Raw genomic sequence first — 20,834 nt, forward strand, 5'->3', positions numbered from 1 at the left:
AATATCTTGGGAAAAGGTTTACATTGTACATGAACTATAGTTAGAAATTTTTTGTTAAATATAGGAAACCTAATATGTGGCAGACATGTGCTAATAAGCACTGGTGATTGGACAGTGGACAGAAATGACATAGTCCTTGTCTTTTTCTTGAATCTGAATCCTGGTTGGGGAGACAGACCAAACATAAACAAAACCAGAAAGTGAGTAAAATAAGTAAATAAGTAAGTAAGTAAATAAATAAATAAATAAGGCATGAAAATAATGGTAAATTCTAAAAAGTCCTATGAAAAGGAAGTGTCAGGGAGAAAATAACCAAAGCAGACTTACATTATACAGGGCCATAGCGAACCTCTGCTCCGAGGAGAGGACATTTAAAGAGCAACTTAAAGGCAGGTAGACAATCAACCCAGAAGGGAAGCGAAAGTGGCAGTAGCCAAGGTGGAGGTCCCCAGTCAGGACATTGTAAGGTGAGTCCACTCCATGGGATCAGGATTTGAGAAGGTCACTCACAGTACTTAAAGTGGAGAGTACTCACTCCTCCGTGAGTGAGGCTGCCGCCAGATTATTAGTACATTTCTTTAGTCTGTGACAGACACCTGTCCCATGGCTCCCAATATTATAACAGGTATTAATTAGCAACACAATTTAACCCTGTTCTAAATCCATATGGGAAAACAACAATTAACCAGAAGATACTACGGCCTTCGACAGATTAGTGTCACAAAATCCCCAAATCTCAGAAATGCTTAAAATCTTCTTTTTTCTCTCCTGCCCTCCCCTTTCTTTCTTTTCCCTTCTCTTCTCTTACGGAAAGCCAAATCATAATCAGGGGTAGCATTTTGAAAATAGAACCTTAGGAAACTGTGTTAGATGTACCAAATATCTGTAGTCCTCACCCTAAAATATTTTACTAAGTCATGTTGATTGTTGACTCCTCTTGCTATAACCAAGAATCACTTTCTCAAGTCTCTTAGCTATTGGGTATTCATGGTCAGTGTTTGTCTTGCTGATTTTCCTTTTCTTGAACTTGCATAGCTGGAGAATATTCCTTGCAATGCCTCCATTCTTTCACTGTGCTTATGAAGTTGATAAACCATGAAATCCTTTATTTAAGGTAATTTTGCATATCTGTGTTCTGTGTCTTTAGGTGTCGCTCTTAGTGCTTCGAGCTTTGAGGGTAATCTTATTTTTTCTCTTTGGATTCTGAGCTGCCATTTCCTTGCAGCCACAAGGTACTGATAACAACCTTCCATACCCTTTACCTGCCATTCGGCATATAATGGATATTCTTCATATCCTCAGCATGAATATATTCCCACATTTTGTCATCTCTCTTCTCGAGTTCTGCTACTTCAGACTAAGGAGAGTAATTTCATTTGCCTCTATTTTAGGTGAAGACTACCTCAGCATTTCCATTTTTCTTCACTGGAACATTTTAAATCAATATCTGTAATAACTAAAGTTTTATTCAATTGTTTATTGAGTAAGGGTGACAGTATTGATTTGGTATGAATAAGAGGAAAAAGCAAACAAACCTGAGTCCCATTTTCATAATTTCTTTCTAATAGCGTATATAATTCACGTCTAGGACCAGCTACATGATTTGTGGGACCTAGTCCAAGATGCAAATGCAGGGCCCTTTATTCAAAAGATAATTAAGAATTTTAAAAGAGAAAAACAGGACACTAAAGCAAGCTTGGGGCTTTTCCAAGCACAGAGCTGTATGAGACTGCATAAGCTACAATGCCCACGAAACTGATTTTCTGGGCAGGTCTTGGGGGGCAGCTGGCAGCTGAGGGTAAAATTTATAAACATATTTATTTCCCAGATGAGTTTTATGATAGAATTTCATGAAAATAGTTTTTAAAATAAAATAGAATAGAAAATAATAAAGCTGAATAAATATATTTATTTGGAGCACTGTATTTTTTTGATGCAGAGTATTAGGATGAATACAGTGAATAGAAATACTTAGTTAATGAGAAAACACTTTTAGCTTTGGTTTTCCCTTAGGGCTTAGGAGCCAGATTGCTTGGGTTCTAAAACCTGGCTGTATTCACTCTACCAAGTGTGGGTCATTAAGCACACTTCCTTACCTTTCTGTATATAGATAAGTGTACATGTAGATATTGAGATAATAACAGAGAAAGAACCTATCTCATAGGATTGTCATGCAGATTACTATATTTCAAGACTTTGAAGCCTAAGCATTCAAAGTCTGCTCTGTTATTTCAAAATCCTTTTTGCTTCTTATTTTGGTCGTATTGGATACAATATACCCAGACTTAGTTTACTCTCTCTTTTATGGTTCTGAATTAGTGTCCAGTACAATATGAAAAAATATTTTGTGATATTTCTTCTGTAGAATTAAAAATTTGATAATAAATGAGACACTCAGTTCATGATAGAAATTAATGATGTATTTTTTTTCTATAAGTACATTGGAAGAATTATTCTTTTCAAGTCCTTTTGAGCCTTTCCTCCATCACTATTTGGCTTACTTAAAAGATCTAAATCATGGGGTTAAAAGAGCAGTTCAGGGGTGCCTAGGTGGCTCAGTCATTAAGCATCTGCCTTTGGTTCAGGTCATGATCCCAGAGTCCTGGGATTGAGTCCCACAGGGAACTCCCTGCTCAGTGGGGAGCCTGCTTCTCCCTCTCCCGCTTTATCTGCTTGTGCTCCCTCTCTCGCTGTCTCTCTCTGTTAACTGGGTAATTTTTTTTTTAATTTTACTTATTTATTTGATAGAGAGATAAGCAAATAAATAAATAAAATCTTTTTTAAAAAGAGCAATCCAGTTAATTGTGTTACAGTTAATAAGTTACATAACATTTGAATCTAATTCAAGTAAATCTTTACATTTCATGCATTTGTAAATACCTTTAAAGACAAGTTTGTATGGAAATAATCCATTGTGATTAATGTCTGTTAATTGCTTTTATTTTTATGTCACTGAATAATGAAGCTTTTTATGTTAATCTGAATTATATTTATTTCTAACAAATAACAATTCATTTCTGTGCTTTATTGAGAAGATGTACTAATTTACAATCTACAAACTAAACCTCTACCATCATGAAGTACCATCTGAAATATTTAGTTTAAAAACCAGATTTAGCACTATATCAAATAGCAACCATACTAATTGCACTTTATTTTTAGTACTGGTAGTAAATTTATTGTAAACTAGTTCAGTTAACACAGATTCTGAGAAACTATTAATTCTCAGAAATATGTTTAAGACAAAATGCTCTAAATCAGGTATAGTTTCCAAGTAAAAATGCCATAATGCTTCCGGGAATTTAGCATTTAGGATTGTGAGAATCTATGAAATAATTGGGCATTATAGAAATTTTTGTTGTTTGTGAAAGTTGAAAAGAAAGTAAAAACCAATATTCTTAAGTATCACAGAGCTTTCTAGTCATTCCATGTACTTGACCCCTCTCTTTCAGTGGCTTTCATTATATATTATCTATATTTAATCTCTTTTTCTCGTATCAGACAGTATTACTGAAGTCTTCACTAACATCTACGTGACCAGTTTTGGCCCTGTCTCAGATACAGATATGGTGAGTTTTTCATTAAATAGTATTTTTACTTCATATTATGTTCCCATTATATGGGGGGAGGTTAGAATAAGAAAATATTTTTAGTGTTATAGAACGATGTGTCTGTCTCATGCCTAATCGATCCAAATACTTGGAGACTTAAGGATACTTGTTTCTGTCAGTGGTACACTATTCTTCCTTGAGTGTTTATATTAACCCTTCCCATTTTATATTCTTTCAGAGTTTGCCTATGTAGCTACAGTGTGGTAAACAATTAGTGAAATGCAAATAATTATATCACTGAGAACCATTTTCTATGATTGAAGGACCTGCTTAGACTTTGATAAGTAAAATCTGTATAGTTTCATAGACAACCACTCCTTGCACAGTGTGCTCATGGTCAGTGCTATAAATGCAAAACTTCCATTGGAGGTGGGGTCCTTTTCACATTCCCTAAACACATACAACACCTACATGCTTACCTAGTAGGAATATATAACTCAATCTAAAGAAAACAGAATCTTGACATTCTTGGATTCCATGGAATTGGTATTTACTTTTCTCTAAAATGAGTTGGGTAAAGAGGGGGAAGTTGGTCTCTTGGGTTAGAAACTGGCAGGCTAGAAACATCATAGATAATTATCAATTAAGCATCAAAATTTTAGTATTCGGTTTTCCTTTTCTATTGCTAACGATAGCTCTCAGGAATAGAATTTTTTTTTTTTAAGATTTATTTATTTATTTATTTGACAGACAGAGATCACAAGTAGGCAGAGAGGCAGGTAGAGAGAGAGGGGGAAGCAGGCTCCCTGCGGAGCGGAGAGCCTGATGCAGGGCTTGAGCCCAGGACTCTGGGATCATGACCTGAGCGGAAGGCAGAGGCTTTAACCCACTGAGCCACCCAGGCGCCCCCAGGAATAGAAATTTTTGTTGAAAGACTCTACCCACCTTCCTTATGGCCCAGAAAGTGAAAGTTCGAGGAAATGCCCTTATCCTTTCTTTGCCTGGTCATCCTCTATCATGTCACTTTTCCCCAACTCCCCCACTTCTCTGACAGCCCAAGGGGAAGGACACCAAGTTTGGTGGCTTTTCACTGGGATAAACACACAAAAACTAAGTTTTCCTTGAATGCAGGCATCAGTAAACATAGCCAATATATGGGACCTCTTTACCTTTCCTTTAGGAAGCAGATATGCCATTTCTATCATTGAAAACATTTGCATTGTCTTCTGCCAGAGACTCTTCTCCAGCTTCATGGTCCTTTTCTTACATTGACTTGGATGCCTCAAACTATAAGGTGGCACAGGGGTAATGACCCCCAACTTTGGTGACTTGGTTGATACTAAACTAGCAGGTCTTTGAAGTTCTTTCAGATTCTAATATGAAGATTTAAGTGTTTTCTCCCCCTCCTAACTCTTAGCCTTAACCACAATTCCACAACAACAGAAAAAAATTCTTTCAACATAATCCTTCCTCCTCTTTTGTGGTATCTTCTTTTGTGATCTGAAATATTCATCTGCTTCTTTCCATAGGTCAGTTTTAAGTGTACAGGAACTTAAAAGGCTACGGAGACATATTTAGTAAGAATATGTATTCCAAACACTATTGATTAACTGAAAAGACAATGTATTTGCTCTGTTTGTCTCCGTAGAATCTCCCAAATATTAGAAAGACACAGCGAGAATGAGCACCTAACCTTTATGTGGAGTCAATGAGAATTAGAATTTCATCTGACACTGAAAAACTAGCAAGATCGTATATACCTGGTTCTTTTATGGTTCCTTTTGGTGTATTATTACCAGCCAAAACAGAAAGACAAATAATATAGGTCCCAAAATATCATAATTTCCTGTGTTGTCTATCTTGTGTTGTGAATATTATTCATTCACAACATTGAGTGTTGTGAATCTATATTGTGTTGTGAAGTTGCTCAGTTACCTTTAATGTTTTGGGTTTTATTTTTATCTTATTTTATTTTTTTTTACAAAGGGATTTATTCTACCTAAAAACTCAAAAATAGAAAAACATATACTTCTCTTAGACATATGAAATGTTTGTTTTCTGGAGATTTTGGACAAACTCATATATTTTTGGCAAAATGTGGAAGGTGACTTTTTTCCAGTGGTGACAATGGATTAGTCTAATCCTCTTTGTTCTGATCTTATGGTCGATTACTAACACATTTAGAAAGCAGGTAGCTTCAACTCAAAATGGATTAAAGACTTGAACAGAACTACTGAAACCATAAAACCACTAGAAGAAAACATGGGAGAGAAGCCATTTGACATCAGTCTTAGTAATGGTTTCTTTGGATCTGAAATCAAAAGTAAAAATAAAGAAGCAGGTCTATATCTAACTGAAAATCTTTTCCACAGCAAAAGAACCCATCAACAAAATGGAAAGGCAACCTACCTAATGTGGGAAAATATTTGCCAATCATATGTCTGATAAGGTGTTAATAACCAAAATAAATAAAGAACTGACACCACTCAGTAGCAAAAAAAAAATCCCCCTAACAATCAAATTTTAAAAAGGAAGACAAACCAAACATATTTTTTTAAGATTTTATTTATGTATTTGACAGACAGAGATCACAAGTAGGCAGAGAGGCAAGCGGGGTGGGGGGCGGGGAGCAGGCTCCCCGCTGAGCAGAGAGCTGATGCAGGGCTCGAACCCAGGACCCCGAGACCCTGACCTGAGCTGAAGGCAGAAGCTTAACCCACTGAGCCACCCAGGCATCCCCAAACAGACATTTTTACAAAGAAGATATGCAGATAGCCAGCAGACACATCCCAGGCACCAAGTATTACTAATTCTCAGGAAAATGTCAGTCTTTAACACCATGAACTAGCACCTCATACCTGTCAAGTATGGTTGTCATTAAAAAGACAAGAGATTAGTGTTGTTTATGATGTGGAGAGAAAGGAACACTTGTGCGCTGTTGGTGAAAATATAAATTGGTGCAGCCTATATGGAAAATGGTAAGGTTTCTCAGAATTTAAAAAGGGAACTCATTTTTTTTTAAAGATTTTATTTATTTATTTATTTATTTATTTATTTATTTATTTGACAGAGAGAGCAAGAGAACACAAGCAGGGGGAGTGGAAGAGGGAGAGGGAGAAGCAGGCTCCCCACGGAACAGGGAGCCTATGAGAGACTCAGTCCTAGGACCCTGAGATCATGACCTGAACCCAAAGCAGACATTTAACTGACAGAGCCACCCAGGTGCCCCCAAAAGGGAACTATTATATGATTCATTAATTCCATTCCTGGGTATATATTCAAAGGAGATGAATACAGGATTTCAAAGAGATTTCTGCACTCCAATGTTCATTGCAACATTATTCATAAGAGCCAAGATATGGAAACACTACATATATTATACAGATATATAGTTCATATATAATTCATATATTATATATATGAATATCTTTGGTCATGGGAAAAACCTAAAATCTGCATTTGTGGCAACACAATGGACCTTGAGGGTATTATGCTATGTGAAATAAGCCAAACAGAAGAAGACAAATACTGCGTGATATCACCTACATCAGAAATATGAATTTTCTAAGTCAAACCCAGAAACAGAAGTACATAAGTAGTTGCCAGGGGTTGGGGGTGGGGTGGTAGGGAGAGGTTGGTAAAAGAGTACAAATTTTCAGCTATAAGATGAATAAAGTCTGAGGATCTAATGTAAAACATAGTGACTATAGTTAATGTCACAGTATTGTATAGTTGAAATTTTCTAAGAGGGTAGAGCTTAAATGTTTTCACACACACACACACACAGATAAATATAAGTTAGTGAATGCGTTAATTAGCTAGATGGGGGAGTGCTTTCACAATGTATATGTATATCACTACTGTGTACACTTTAAATAGCTTATAATTTTATTTGTCAATTATACCTTAGTAAAGCTGAAGTGTAGAAAAAAAAAAAGAAAAAAGAAAAGAAACTGTGATCATTTAGTAAGTACTTCCATGTAGAAATTCCTTGCAGACATTTGTTGGGAAATGTATCTGTTTTTGCAAATTGTAAATTCTGGGAAAAAAATCAACTAAGAAAGAAATGGGAAAGACATTATAATTCTGCAGCAGGAATGAAAGCCTAGCAGTCAACATAAGGAATCCACTGATGTCAAGTTGAAAGGCAGCACAGGGACTGCTGACATGTGAAGTTGAAGACTCAGAGGTTAAGGACAGTTGCCCCAGAGCTAGGACAGGACCATGTGTGAGTGAAACAGTCATTATCAGGCAATCATGCTTCTAACGGTTATGGGTCTGTGGTTGTTTGCTGCTGTCATTCTTAAAAACAGGATACGTATTAACAAGCTGATGCACAGAAAAATAAAAGTAAAAAGCTGGTAGCTGTTGTTAGGTATACGGCCATTAGCAACAGAACAAACTTAAAACTCTTTGGTCTGAATTGAATTAAAAGTTTTGCCCTCTTCAGTGAATCAAGCTCGAGAACTTTAAAAAATTTTAGCAAGCTCCAAATTTGCTTCCTATCTGGGAGGACCTTGCTACACATTGTTTTAAACATTAAAATGCACTCACAATCCAAATGATCTGGGTTAAATTGTATTCAAGTAGAGTTGTCATTGGAAACATTTAAATAAAAAACTACTTTGATTTTTTAGTTTTCCTTTTCTATTTTGTAGTGTGTGTGTGTAAGAGAGAGGGAGAGAAAGAGTAATATGCAGGTGCACTTTGTATGTAGGGATATTCCCTAGATGAAGTACATACTTAACATCTTGGTGGGCTCTTGAAACACTCGAAGGCGCCAGACCTTTTTCCTAATGATTCATTTTCCTTGCATTACCTGGCCTAACACGATCCTATAGAATTCTTTGGGTCATGTCAGATTTTCTACATTACTTACATCTTTATTCACCTTGTTTACTTAGGTAGCTGGCTTGGAGGAAGCTTTACGAATTGCAAAGCCATCAAGGGGGCACATGCTTTGTAATCAGAGTCCACTCAGAAGAAAGGATCTATAAATGTAGTTTGAACAGGGAAGATCTAATTAAATGAATTATTAACTAGAACAAGGTGCTTTAATAATAAAACAGGGTAAAAGAAGGCTCTAAGTAATGCAGAACTACTATATGCAGAAGGTAGCATCTACATTTGGGGTGAAGCATCACAAACAGGCAAAGAAAACACACACACACACACACACACACACACACACACGGAGCTGTCTTCCAAAAAAGGGGAAAGGAGTCTGCATTTGGAGCTCAGAGACAATACACTAGTAATTGGTATCCATAATACTGTGTGATATGGGAAGGATTTTGAGTGAGATACAAGAGATAGTTTCATCACTCAACAGGTATTGTTTGTTATTTGTCCAAATCTAAGAAGAAAGATGAAACTGGGGGAAATTAAAGTTGACCAACCTCTATACACATGTAACACACACATGTGCATGTGCGCACACAAACACGCACTCATATTGTGAACCTATTAGGCAAGACAGAACTCAACTTAAAAACATATATACATTTTATAACAAGAAATGATTTGGTCTTCATCATCACCAAATGTAATGATTTTCTATCTTGATATTACTTTTGCTGGAAAGCAAGATAAATAAATGAGAAAAATTTGAATTTATGTTAGTATAGATGGCCCAGAAGTGAAACTTATCTGTGGCACTCTAAAGAAAATGAAATATATTATATGTGGAAGGAAAACACATTATTATTAACCATATGTGCAAGTGGACATGAAGATATCTTTTTTTTTTAAAAGATTTTATTTATTTATTTGACAGAGAGAAATTACAAGTACACTGAGAGGCAGGCAGAGAGAGAGAGAAGGAAGCAGGCTCCCTGCTGAGCAGAGAGCCCGATGCGGGACTCGATCCCAGGACCCTGAGATCATGACCTGAGCCGAAGGCAGTGGTTCAACCCACTGAGTCACCCAGGCGCCCCCATGGACATGAAGATATCTAACTCATGCCTTATAGAAGCAGCTTGGTTATGAGAAAAAAATTAAAGAATATATTTAATTTCACTTTTAATAGCTTAGCTAATACACTAATTTCTATGCAGTGTGCAAAGACCCAAACCTCTACATCCTGTTCAGGTCAGTGATGTAGATTTGTTGTGACATTAGCCTGAGAGGAAAAAGCAGCATAGCAAAAAGAATTAAGAACCAAGGGAACACACACACTTAGACATTCTGTTATCTCAGAATCATTAACTAGTGTAATTGTCCAAAGAAAGTTGCAGATCTAAATTATAATTAGAGATTCTAATTACAGTGTCTGCAATTAAGTTTAAAAATCTTTTATTTCAACATCTAAAAAATTCATGAGTAAGAAGGTAATTAAAGTTGGGAATGTACTAGTAGCTGACAGTTGACAAAGTTTTCAATAGGCAAGTGCATTTGAGCAATTTATAACTCATTCCTCTGTTATTTTTGCTTTTTCTTTTCTCCTTAGTTTCTATATTAGATCTTTTCCCATATTAGTAAACATTTTCACTGTGTGTGCATGGTCTTTAGGCATAAGTGGTATAGCTAAAACCTAAACTAAAACCTAAAACTGCGCTAAAACCTAAACTAAAACCCCAGTCCAAATGGTAATCTCTTGCAGTACTGTTAGGGTTAAACAGTGCAAATTTTGAAATCACCTCCAGATTTCTGAACCTGAGTTTCCCATTATGCTATTAAGAAGCAGGCTGTCAGATTAAGTTATGACTTTGGTTTATTGATCATTTAAATCCCCTTGATTAATCATTTTCTGTCCCTTTGAAAACAGAGTGCATTATCTCTTAGACTCACCAGAAGCTCTTGAGGTATTCTGTATTTTGGCGGTTAACATCATAGGGAGACTTAGAGAGTTATTAGATCTTGACATTTGGTCAAAAATTGACACTGGACTTAGGTGTTAACCCTTATCAGAAGTCGTCATTTGTAAATGTAGCTAGATAAGGAAACCTGTTATAAACATGGCAAATACTGCTTACCACAAGTAGTCATTTAACCCACTTCAAAATTGGCCTGTTGAAGTTGATGACTGGAAAGTTACTAGTATTTTGGAAGGATAGAAATTAGACTTTGAGAGCATGCATTCAGCTAGTCAGTATTTTCCAGTATCCTCTTAGAGTTTTTAATATTGTCCCTTAAAATGTGACTCATGGACACTTGGATTGGATTGTTTCCTGCGTTCCTTCCTGGGTTCCTGTGGAACCGTAATTGCTAGTCGTGGGGTACGCCAGTCTACGTTTTAACAGTTTAAGGTATTTGACTTTATGACTTTATGCTAAAGGCAGCAAAAAGCCATTTTAAGGTAGGGGGGTTGGAGTAATATAAAGAACATGTGATGGAGTCAGATTTTTTGCAATCCAATAATTTGAATTAGAAGATAGGGAAAGGGAAAAAATAGTTCGGAAGCTCTTTTATTCCACATGAGAATGACTATGGACTGGGCCAAATTAGTGGTACCAAAGCTGGAAAAACTGAAAAAAATGTAGATCTCCACATGGTCGCATTAGTCAGACTTGATGATGTGTTGGATGCAGGGGTTGAAGGAAGCACAGGATGAAGTTCTGGGAGATTGGGTGAGTGGTACCATCCAGAGGGATGGGATACACAGAAGGGAAAGTTTACTTTGCTGTTGATTTGGTGTTTGGAGGGTGAGCACTTATGTTTTGGATACACTGAGTTTGGGTCTTTGTGAGAGATTTAATCAGTGATGTCTAGGTGCCGACCTATAGGCAGAGCTTGGGAGGGAAGCATGGGAGCCATGTGATGGTAGTTGAAACCATGGGCATGTATAACATTGTGCAAGAAAGAGATTTCGGGTGAAATGGTCATTGTACTTTCACAGCAAGTCTAGAATACAAGAGAATAAAACAGATTTTAGAGGAGACCATGAAGCGACTGGAGGTGTCTGTCAACATAAAGGAGGATTTCCTTTTCTGAAACAGACCATGTTTCAATCCTTAACAACACAAGTTAGAAATCACTGCCTTTTATTCCTTATCAGATGCAATGATGAACCATAGTCAGATGTTTGTCTCATTTACATTTTTCTGTCAGGGTAGGATTCTGTAAGGGCGCCTGGGTGGCTCAGTGGGTTAAGCCTCTGCCTTCAGCTCAGGTCATGATCTCAGGGTCCTGGGATGGAGCCCCGCATTACATCAGGATCTCTGCTCAGCGGGGAGCCTGCTTCCCTTTACCCCTCTGCCTGCCTCTCTGCCTCCTTGTGATCTCTCTCTCTGTCAAATAAATACATAAAATCTTGGGGAAAAAAAAAAAAAGGTAGGATTCTGTATACTGAAGGTGGTATTATTTATATGGTAATGGGGAGGACTCTTGGATTTTGCCCAGAGTAAAATCTAACCTAGGGGGTGGGGTAATGGTTTCAGAAAAGAGGGCGGATAAAGGCAGTTTGACTAGATTGACTCCATCCTGCCTTCCTGCAAGAGGGTGGGGTTCAGGTGATAGTTCTCTTGACTTCCTACAGAGGAGGGCACTCTTTAACATTCCCCCATTCCTTTTTATAAACTAAATAATAAATAGTTATAATTTCTGAACATGAGTGATTTTTTTAAAATTAAAATTGCAGAGGTCTCATGTTCTTTCTCCAAGTTTCAAGGGTGGAATCTTTGTTCTGGGGGGTGTCCCACAGAATTTGTTTTCCCTAGTCAAGAATAATAGATGTTGTCTATTGATGCTACTCCCATAAATTTTCTTAGGGGTTACCATTACATGTAGATTGTTGGCAGACACAGAAAGTATCATATCCCATGGTGAGGATTTTCCCAATGGTTTCCTACCACACCAGGAGAATATGATTTTTTTTAAAAGATTTTATTTATTCATTTGACAGAGAGAGAGATCGATCACAAGCAGGCAGGGAGGCAGGCAGAGAGAGGAGGAAGCAGGCTCCCCACAGAGCAGAGAGCCCGATGCGGGGCTCGATCCCAGGACCCCGGGACCATGGCCTGAGCCGAAGGCAGAGACTTTAACCCAGGCGCCCAATACCAATGCAAGAGAGCACTGAAAATGTAGGGACAGAGCAAGGATATCATGTTATGGAAAAGCCAAGAAAAGGATTCAAATGTATCATTAGATTAAGAACACAGAGGTATTTGCTGATCGTGGTAAAGGCAACCAGATTGCAGTGGGTTGAGCATGTGGGAGGTGAGGAAATGGAGAAATCGTGGAAGCAACATTTTTAAGCAACATGGTTGAGGAGAGGAGGCGAGACAGAGGGCAGTAGCTGTAAGGCATTATAACTATCAGTGAGGTTTTTCTTTTTAAAGATTGCATTGAACTCACTGTTTTCTGAACATGCCATTATCTTTAACAACTCTGTGGAAATGTTTTTCACTTTTCTTGTGATGCTTCCCCCGTTTGCCAACTGGAGATCTTTCATTTATTCAAGGCCAAGTTCAAGTTTCATCTTCTCCAATGTCTTTGTTGGCTACTCCAAGTAGGGTTAGTTCTTGTCCTTGTGTTCCACCACATGGTGTACTCACGTTTTTATGCCTTCGCATACTGGATTATAAAAATCTTCACGTCTTTCTTCTTTACTGCTGTCTGAGCTACTACAAGGCGTGAGTTGTGTTTGCTCATTTCAACAAGATTTACTAAGTACGTGCTCTGTGTCTGTCGCCGTGTGGGAGCTGAAATCCCTAAGTATAACCAGTGCTTGTCCTCAAGTTGTTCACAGTGATGTGGGGAAACAGCTAAGAAAAGTTATCAACTTTGAAACAGTGGGATCATGCATTTATTGAAGTATTTATGGATGACTATGTAGCAGAGGGTATGTGGGTATAGGATATCTATATCTGAGAAGGTTTCTAGGAAAAGAAGATAACTACAGAGGACAAATGAGGGGAGTGTTTTAGCACAAACTTGAAAGGCTGGTTGAATTTAGTAAAATGCAAAAATTCAGTGTGACTTGAGCCCAGAATGCTTTAAAGGATCTCGGCGGGGGGTGGGGAGTGGGAGTGGGGGGTGGGGCGGGGTGGGGGGGTGGGGTAGGGTGGGGTGGGATGAGGATCTCATGCAGAGATGAGGCTAGAAAGAAACACAGAGCCGGATCACAAAGGCCTTATAGCCAATTGCCCAAAAAAGAAAGCTGCGAAACCATCTCCAAATGAAACTTTAAAACACAGTAGATCTCTTTTACCAGAGGACTGATTAATGGCATAGCTGTTTTGATAAGTGTCAACATTCTTTAAAATGTAGCCACCGTACAGACTAAAAGACTACTGTGGTTAGTTTAATATAGTTACACAAAAACACACATGCAAACATTATACACTTCACACTGTTAAATTTAAGGATTAAGGTATTGCGGGCAGGTGAGTGCCATAAGATATCTGAGAGTTTATCTACCCTATGCCTCTGCTGATACCTTTCTCTTTAGGGAATTAGAGTTCTTGTTGCCCAGAATCCTTGTTACTACATTTAATTTTTAATGATGCCTCTCATTCATTCATTCATTGACTAATTGTTGTTTATTTCCTGTGTTCCGGGCAGTTTGTTCGATACTGGTGTTACAGCGTTGAAGAAGGTGATCACAATCCTTGTTAGTGTGGAATGAAAGTTGGCCAGATGTAGGGACTGGCAGGGAAGAGCCTCTGTAGCAGAGATCAGTGAGTTTCAGGACTTGGTTGGAACAGGACACATCAGAGGCCCTGAAGTATCAGTATTGCTCCAGGCAGAGTGGAGTGGGAGGGTGCATACTGCCGAACACCAGACTAGAGAGGAAAGGGTGGGGAAGATCATGCTGGGACTTGGACACTGCAAGAAAGTGTTTGGACTTTACCCCAAGGGCTTTAGAAATTCAGCTGATCAAATTCAACAACACTTCATTTTTGGATCTCCCTCCCCACCCCCAACATTGTGACAATATCTTGAGTGCATCCTGTAGCTTTCTGTTTACTTTCAAATATCAAAGAGTCCGGTGCAGGCCAATTGAAACATCAGTCTTTGATGCTGGTTGGATCTTCTCTCCTTTTCACGGCCATGTTCACAGCTAAGCGATGTGCAGTGGGCAAAAGGCTGTAATCTGCTCTTCCTCTCCTCTTTTTGGGTCTGCCGGAGTTGAGGCAAGGGAAAGGGAGATGATAAAAATGGAGGACAATATATTTTTACTTAGCCTGTTCTGTTGGTGGTTCTCTCTTGGCAATTGGTGCCGTTTGTATAGCCGCAAAGGCAGGTTATCCCATGGATCACATTTGTGATATCTTCTCAGTGACCTCTTTATTGCCCAAACACCAAAAACTCAGGTGGCTTATTCCTTAATGGAATTTGTGTGGCTCAGCCTGTGCTGTTGGCACTTTATGTCATGACCCTTTTGCTGCTGGGTGTCCCTCACTTGTCCCACTGCCCTGTTGTTGAGTATGGGCAATGGGGGAAGAAACATATTTTGAAGGTGATTTATATCAATGTCCTTAATGTCCAAACTGTTTCCGAGAACTTTGTACATATTATCCACTTTGTCATTATAAGAAGAAGTCGATTTTATTATTGTCACCATTTTATAGATACGTCATCTGGAATAGTGAGATTAAAAAACCTGCTCAAGGTCAAGTACTCTAGTCAACCCAACCACAGAGCCTAAGTTCTTATTCTTATTCTTAACATCTATTTTAAATTACTTGATTTATTATTTTTGTTATCTTTTGATCTAATGTTTAAGTCAGTTTTCAATGTGGGAAGAAGACTTCGACAGAGATTCTAAAATCTATTCTCAACTTTGCAACTAAATACTCCCTGTAACCTTCCACTATCCATGACTAACATCTATTAGCTGGTCTATAAAAGATGGCAATTTCACTCTGATGTCCTGCCTTCAAGGATTGTTTTTTACGTATGATGTAACAAAAAGGGAATGGTGTTAGGAAGCACACTTGAATTCAAAGCTTGGCCTTCTCTATCTCCTTCTTTAAATAGGTATGGTTTCTGAGGTATTTTCCACCTGTGAAATTAGGATATTCTGCATATTTTAGTACAGTTATTGTGAAGTTTAAAAATTCTATTAAGCAAATTGCAATGAACTATTATAGCTATTCATCATTTTGAATATTTTATTAGATATATTTTAATAATCGACTCTCAGATTCTGACTCTGTAGTATCAGTTTTTAATTTGTTTGTGAAACTTGCTCAGCCCCTAGTTCCAAAGAGAAAACCTAGACACCTTAACTGAACAGTGGTCAGAGATTGCAGTAGCTGTGGTATTCTGAATCTGTTTGTGTGAGCTTCTTTGCATAATAAGGTTTTATGATCTTGTATTAACTGGATTGACTGGCACACTGCTGCTCTTTTCTAAAGCTTCTCCATTTTTTTTTTTTTTTTTTGCAATTTTTGCAATGCTAATACTGGGTTACATGTACTTTTCATACCCTTTTGAGTACCAACTGGAAGTGTCTGAGCTTAACCATTCTTGTATATTCCAAGGGTGTTATTTCTTTAGAGGAGACTAGCCTTTTTTAGCAAAAAGGGTAAAATGAAATAAATTTTGGTACTTTAAAACATGCTCAGTAAATCAAAGTAAATAAGAAATCACCCCCAGAGCAGTCCTGTAACTTGGTTATGTTTCAGTGAATAGATAGAATTCTTCAGAAATTGGCTACATGCATTGACTTATAATTAATGTAATCAGGCACAAAAAATACTCTGCCTTCACTAAGTGAACGTGTCTTTGAAATCATCTTTGTTTGAAGTACCAAATACGGAAATAATACTTATTGGTAGTTAAAACATTGGACTGGAAGTTGTATCCTTGTGTGGGTTTTGCCTCTACCAAGCTTGGAGACAGGAAACTGATGCAATTTAGCTATAACCCCAGCTATAAAAAGGAGAATTTGGATAAGTTTCCTTTAAAGAATTTTTCCAATCCTGAAGCATGTGGATTCTTCAACTTGTTGGTCTCACCCAATAGTCAGAGTCACGTCTCTGGAGTATAAACTGTGGCATAGCTGCGCACTAATCCATCTTTGTGATTTTTTTGGTTTCTTCCTAAGTTCGCTTCTTAGTTGTTTGTATATTCCCTGGGGGATTTTGTAGTTGATCTTGTTGTTATTTATTCCTTTTAGAATCTCAATTCATGGGTCCAAGTCTTAAGTTTATATGAAGAAATTGCATTCTTTTGTATTTCTAGCAACACAAATAAAGCATTGACTTAGTCTACTAGTATACACTCATGGCAAGCCTGAGGTTTATTTTAAGGCATCTTTCAGGAAAAGATCTTTTCAAATACTGAGAATATGCATTTTATATGCATTTAAGGAAATCAAGTGCAAATAATTTGGAAATCCTGTTACCCTTAAGGATATGCAATAAATATTATTTGACTGAAATACTCCTTACCCTGCCATTTTAATCTAGAAAACAAAACCACAAAAACTGGTGAATCAACTGTATTTATTTATTTACCTGTATATTTTTATTAATACATTAAAATATAAGATAAACACTAACACAGAAATTGGAATAATAAAAGGTAAGATGCATATCATTATTTCAGAAATAATGATATTTATTAATAAAGTAGATTTATTTTTGCTCTCACTTAAGATTGTCATTCATGATGATATTTTAGCAATTCATCTATTTAACTGTATTATTTAAAAATTTATCTAAGTACTTTAAAATAATAACAATCAAAGATCTGATTCTAAATTTATATTTTGATATTTATTTTGATAATTTATGGGTGAAAAAGATACATAAATTCAAATCTAAGAAATCTGTCATTGGCTATTGGTTACTGAACCATCACGCTAATTTTTAAAAAGTCATCCACCAATTCTCGATGCTTCTCCTCATGGTCTGAATGTTTAGTTTTTAAAAGAACTTGCTGCTTGCAATGGCCTTATGCCACAGTAACCATTATTCCAGGGTACAATATGTGCTTAAGATGAATGTCATCATTAGGAAACAGTGGTTATAAACTCATACTTTAAATAGCCCCATTGATAATTATAAATTTGCTTTGCAGATTTCTTGTAAGACTTGATTAGGTCACCATCCTTTATGTGGCTAATGAAGACCTCAGGTTAGGCACAGATACTCCTTGTTCGCTGCCGTTGTTCACTTGTGCTTGCGTAATGATTAGTGTTTTCTTCAATCCGTGCTGTCATTTAGCAATGATCATTTGAAGCCATTTGTCTATTTTTGTTCATGTTAGTTTAATCAAAACTAAATTCTATAACTTGCAAACTCACCTGATTCTAAATCACAAAACACTGAGAGCAGCTGAAAGAGACGTCACTCGACCATTCCTGAGTGGTTTACCTCTACGACCAGCATCGACTTACGGGGGCGGTGAGAGTGCCAGCATGGTTCTTTATATTCTCTATTAGCAAGGCTTCAGTCACTGCTTTAATTAATTAATTAATTTATAAGATTTTACTTATTTATTTGACAGAGATCACAAGTAGGCAGAGAGGCAGGTGGGGGTGGGGGAAGCAGGCTCCCGGCTGAGCAGAGAGCCCCATGCGGGGCTTGATCCCAGGACCCTGGGATCATGACCTGAGCCGAAGGCAGAGGCTTTCACTCACTGAGCCACCCAGACGCCCCTGTTTGACACTGTTTATCTCTACATGCTTCTTAAATTTTTTTTTTTTAAAGATTGTATTTATTTATCAGAGAGAGAGAGGGGGAGAGAGTGAGCACAGGCAGACAGAATGGCAGGCAGAGGCAGAGGGAGAAGCAGGCTCCCCGCCGAGCAAGGAGCCCGATGTGGGACTCGATCCCGGGATGCTGGGATCATGACCTGAGCCGAAGGCAGCCGCCCAACCAACTGAGCCACCCAGGCGTCCCTTAAATTTTTTTTTTCTGAGTTTGCTATTTTTCTTTCCTGCTATTGTGTGAGTGTGTGTGTATTTCTGCTCTTCAGTGATTCATTTTCTTTAATTTTCTAGAATTTTTTCCTCCTTATTTTTATAAGTTAATCATGACACATCTATATAAGTGATCCCTTCGATCTTCATAATTTTAATGGTCACTGCTAAAACAATACAGTCTGGGGATATGTCCGATATTTAAGTAATCACATTAAATCTAAATGGACTGAATTACCATTATATCCAAAGATATTTTTAATAAATTGGAAATGGTATCTTCAGAACATAGTCTCTTATTAAAATCCAGCAAAATTATACATCAATGACAAAAATATAATTAAGGAAACCAATACATTTGGAAATACAAACGTACTTTACATATCTCCTACATAAAGAAAAAGAAAAGCCATATGGGAATTAAAAATTGTCTTTGACTGAATAATACTGAAAATACTATTAATTATGCTTATTATATAACTGTAGTAACCATGACTTTGGAATTAATGCAGGGACAGATAAACAATAGAAAAGAAGAGAAATCTCAGAAACATGGACACTGGGTACATAGGTATGGACAATATATACATCAGAGAAATGTCATTACAAATCTGTGGAGAAAGATGTATCAGTCAATAAACAGTACTAGGAAGTTGAAAACAAACAAACCAACAAACAAACAATGTTGAATTTTTTTCTCATACATAACAATTCCACAACCTAAATGTTAAAAAGCAGAACTTCCGCATCTTTAGAAGAAATGTACAGGGATGTATTTATGCTATTTGCATACTTTTATAATCTTTATTATAATTCTTACTGAGTAGTAAATATACTGAGTAGTATATTTAATATTTAAAATATTTATATTCAGAAAATGTAAATAATTTCTATAACTCAATAATAAAAAGACAACCCAAGAGGAAATGGAGTACATGAAATAAACAGACCCTTCATAAAAAGTAGAGTGTTTAATAAATACATGAAAATATGTTAAATTTCATTAGTCAATAGAGAAATCCAATGGTAGAAGTATCAGCCATTCTACACTAATCACAATGGCTATAATGAAATATTCTATTTATATCAAGTTGTACAGAAACAAGAGAGTTCATGAGTACAGACCTCTAGGATTTCAATTTGAAAATATCTTGTTGTGTTGAGGATATACATAAAATACATTATGGTATTCCCACATGTAGGTTTACTCTACAGCAGTGGTGGACATTCCGTGGGCCATCAGCCCAAATCCTATCAGTTACCTATTTTTATAAACAAAGACCTACTGGAATATAACCACTATGACTCATTTATGTATCATCAGTGAAGACTTTCAGACTACAGTAGCAAAATGGGGTGGTTGTAATACCATATAACTTGTAAAGCCTCCAGTGTTTATTAAATTGGCCCTTTACAAAGAAAGTTTGATCTAGTTTAGAGTAACTCTTAGGTCTTTGTCCTGAAAGTGTAGTATAATAATGCTTGTAGCAGTATTACTTGCTATATAACAGATTGGAAATGGGAAAAAAAAAGAACATAGAAAAAGGGTGAATATTGTGAAATATTCTCAAAAGATAATGCTATGTAGCAATGGAAATGAATCAAAGTACTAGATAAATTACCATGAATGAATTTCAATAATGTAGCTAAGAAAGTTAGTGTCAGGAAAGTATACACACTATATGATACCATTTACATAAATGTTGAAAATGTGATATGGAAACATATATTTATGTGGTAAATATTTAAGCACCTGTATGGGAATGATAAACACCAAATCCAAGATAATTATTTCCTCGGAGAGTTAGGGCCATGTGATTGAGGAGGAATCAATGAGAGAGAAGTCTTCAATAATATTTGAGGTGGCATTTCTGCTGGCAATGGTTACAAGATGTTTATTATATTCTTTATACTCTCATATATGTCTGAAAACAAACTAAGATAATACACAGATGAAAGCCATGGTGCCTTTTGTGAAGATTTGCAAGCATGTCTGGAGGCAAAGGAAGAAACATACCATTGCAGCATGGAATCTTACAGTAATAGAACACTTTACGAGTAATGAAGATACACAGACATCTAGCTATGTATTTTCTGGGTGTGCAAAGGACTGAGAGTGTGGTTAGGAGTAGTTCCTGACTCAGGCAGGTAAGAAACTTGCTTTAGGTGAGAAATAGTAAGAAGTGGGGATTGTTAAAATTGCCTACAACAAAATGTGAGTACCTGGGTGGAGTGGGTGGGAGAGAAGAGGCACAGATCATTCTCAGCAGGTTGACAGACATACTTAGGACACCATCAATGCTCAGAAACAGTTTTCCTGAGAACACTTTTCAAAAAGAACTCACCTGAAGCTTCCTGCTTATAAACCTTGTGTATCTCTTATAGGGTAAATCTGCAGGAAATGATTGCCTTAGCAACAGCTTCTGTAACAGATAAAACTTATCATAATTTTACAGAAATGGAAAATT

The 20,834-nt window shown here is 37.0% G+C and overlaps 1 protein-coding gene across 4 annotated transcripts in view; it reads left to right on the plus strand.

Annotated features, from left to right (window-relative positions):
- Nucleotides 1-20,834, plus strand: part of GABRA2 (gamma-aminobutyric acid type A receptor subunit alpha2) — a gene marked incomplete at its 5' end in the record, with an annotated part of 121,571 nt that overhangs the window by 48,841 nt on the left and 51,896 nt on the right. For 3 of the 4 annotated variants that reach the window (XM_082728494.1, XM_082728497.1, XM_082728495.1), the window contains one exon: nt 3,502-3,569. The exons of the other annotated variant lie outside the window; for it this stretch is intronic. In XM_082728494.1, coding sequence (XP_082584620.1) covers nt 3,502-3,569 — 68 coding nt within the window. The remainder of the gene's footprint in view (nt 1-3,501; nt 3,570-20,834) is intronic. 4 annotated transcript variants of the gene reach the window in all.

Source organism: Mustela nivalis, assembly GCF_964662115.1.
Source record: "Mustela nivalis genome assembly, chromosome: 4".
Taxonomy (NCBI): domain Eukaryota; kingdom Metazoa; phylum Chordata; class Mammalia; order Carnivora; family Mustelidae; genus Mustela; species Mustela nivalis.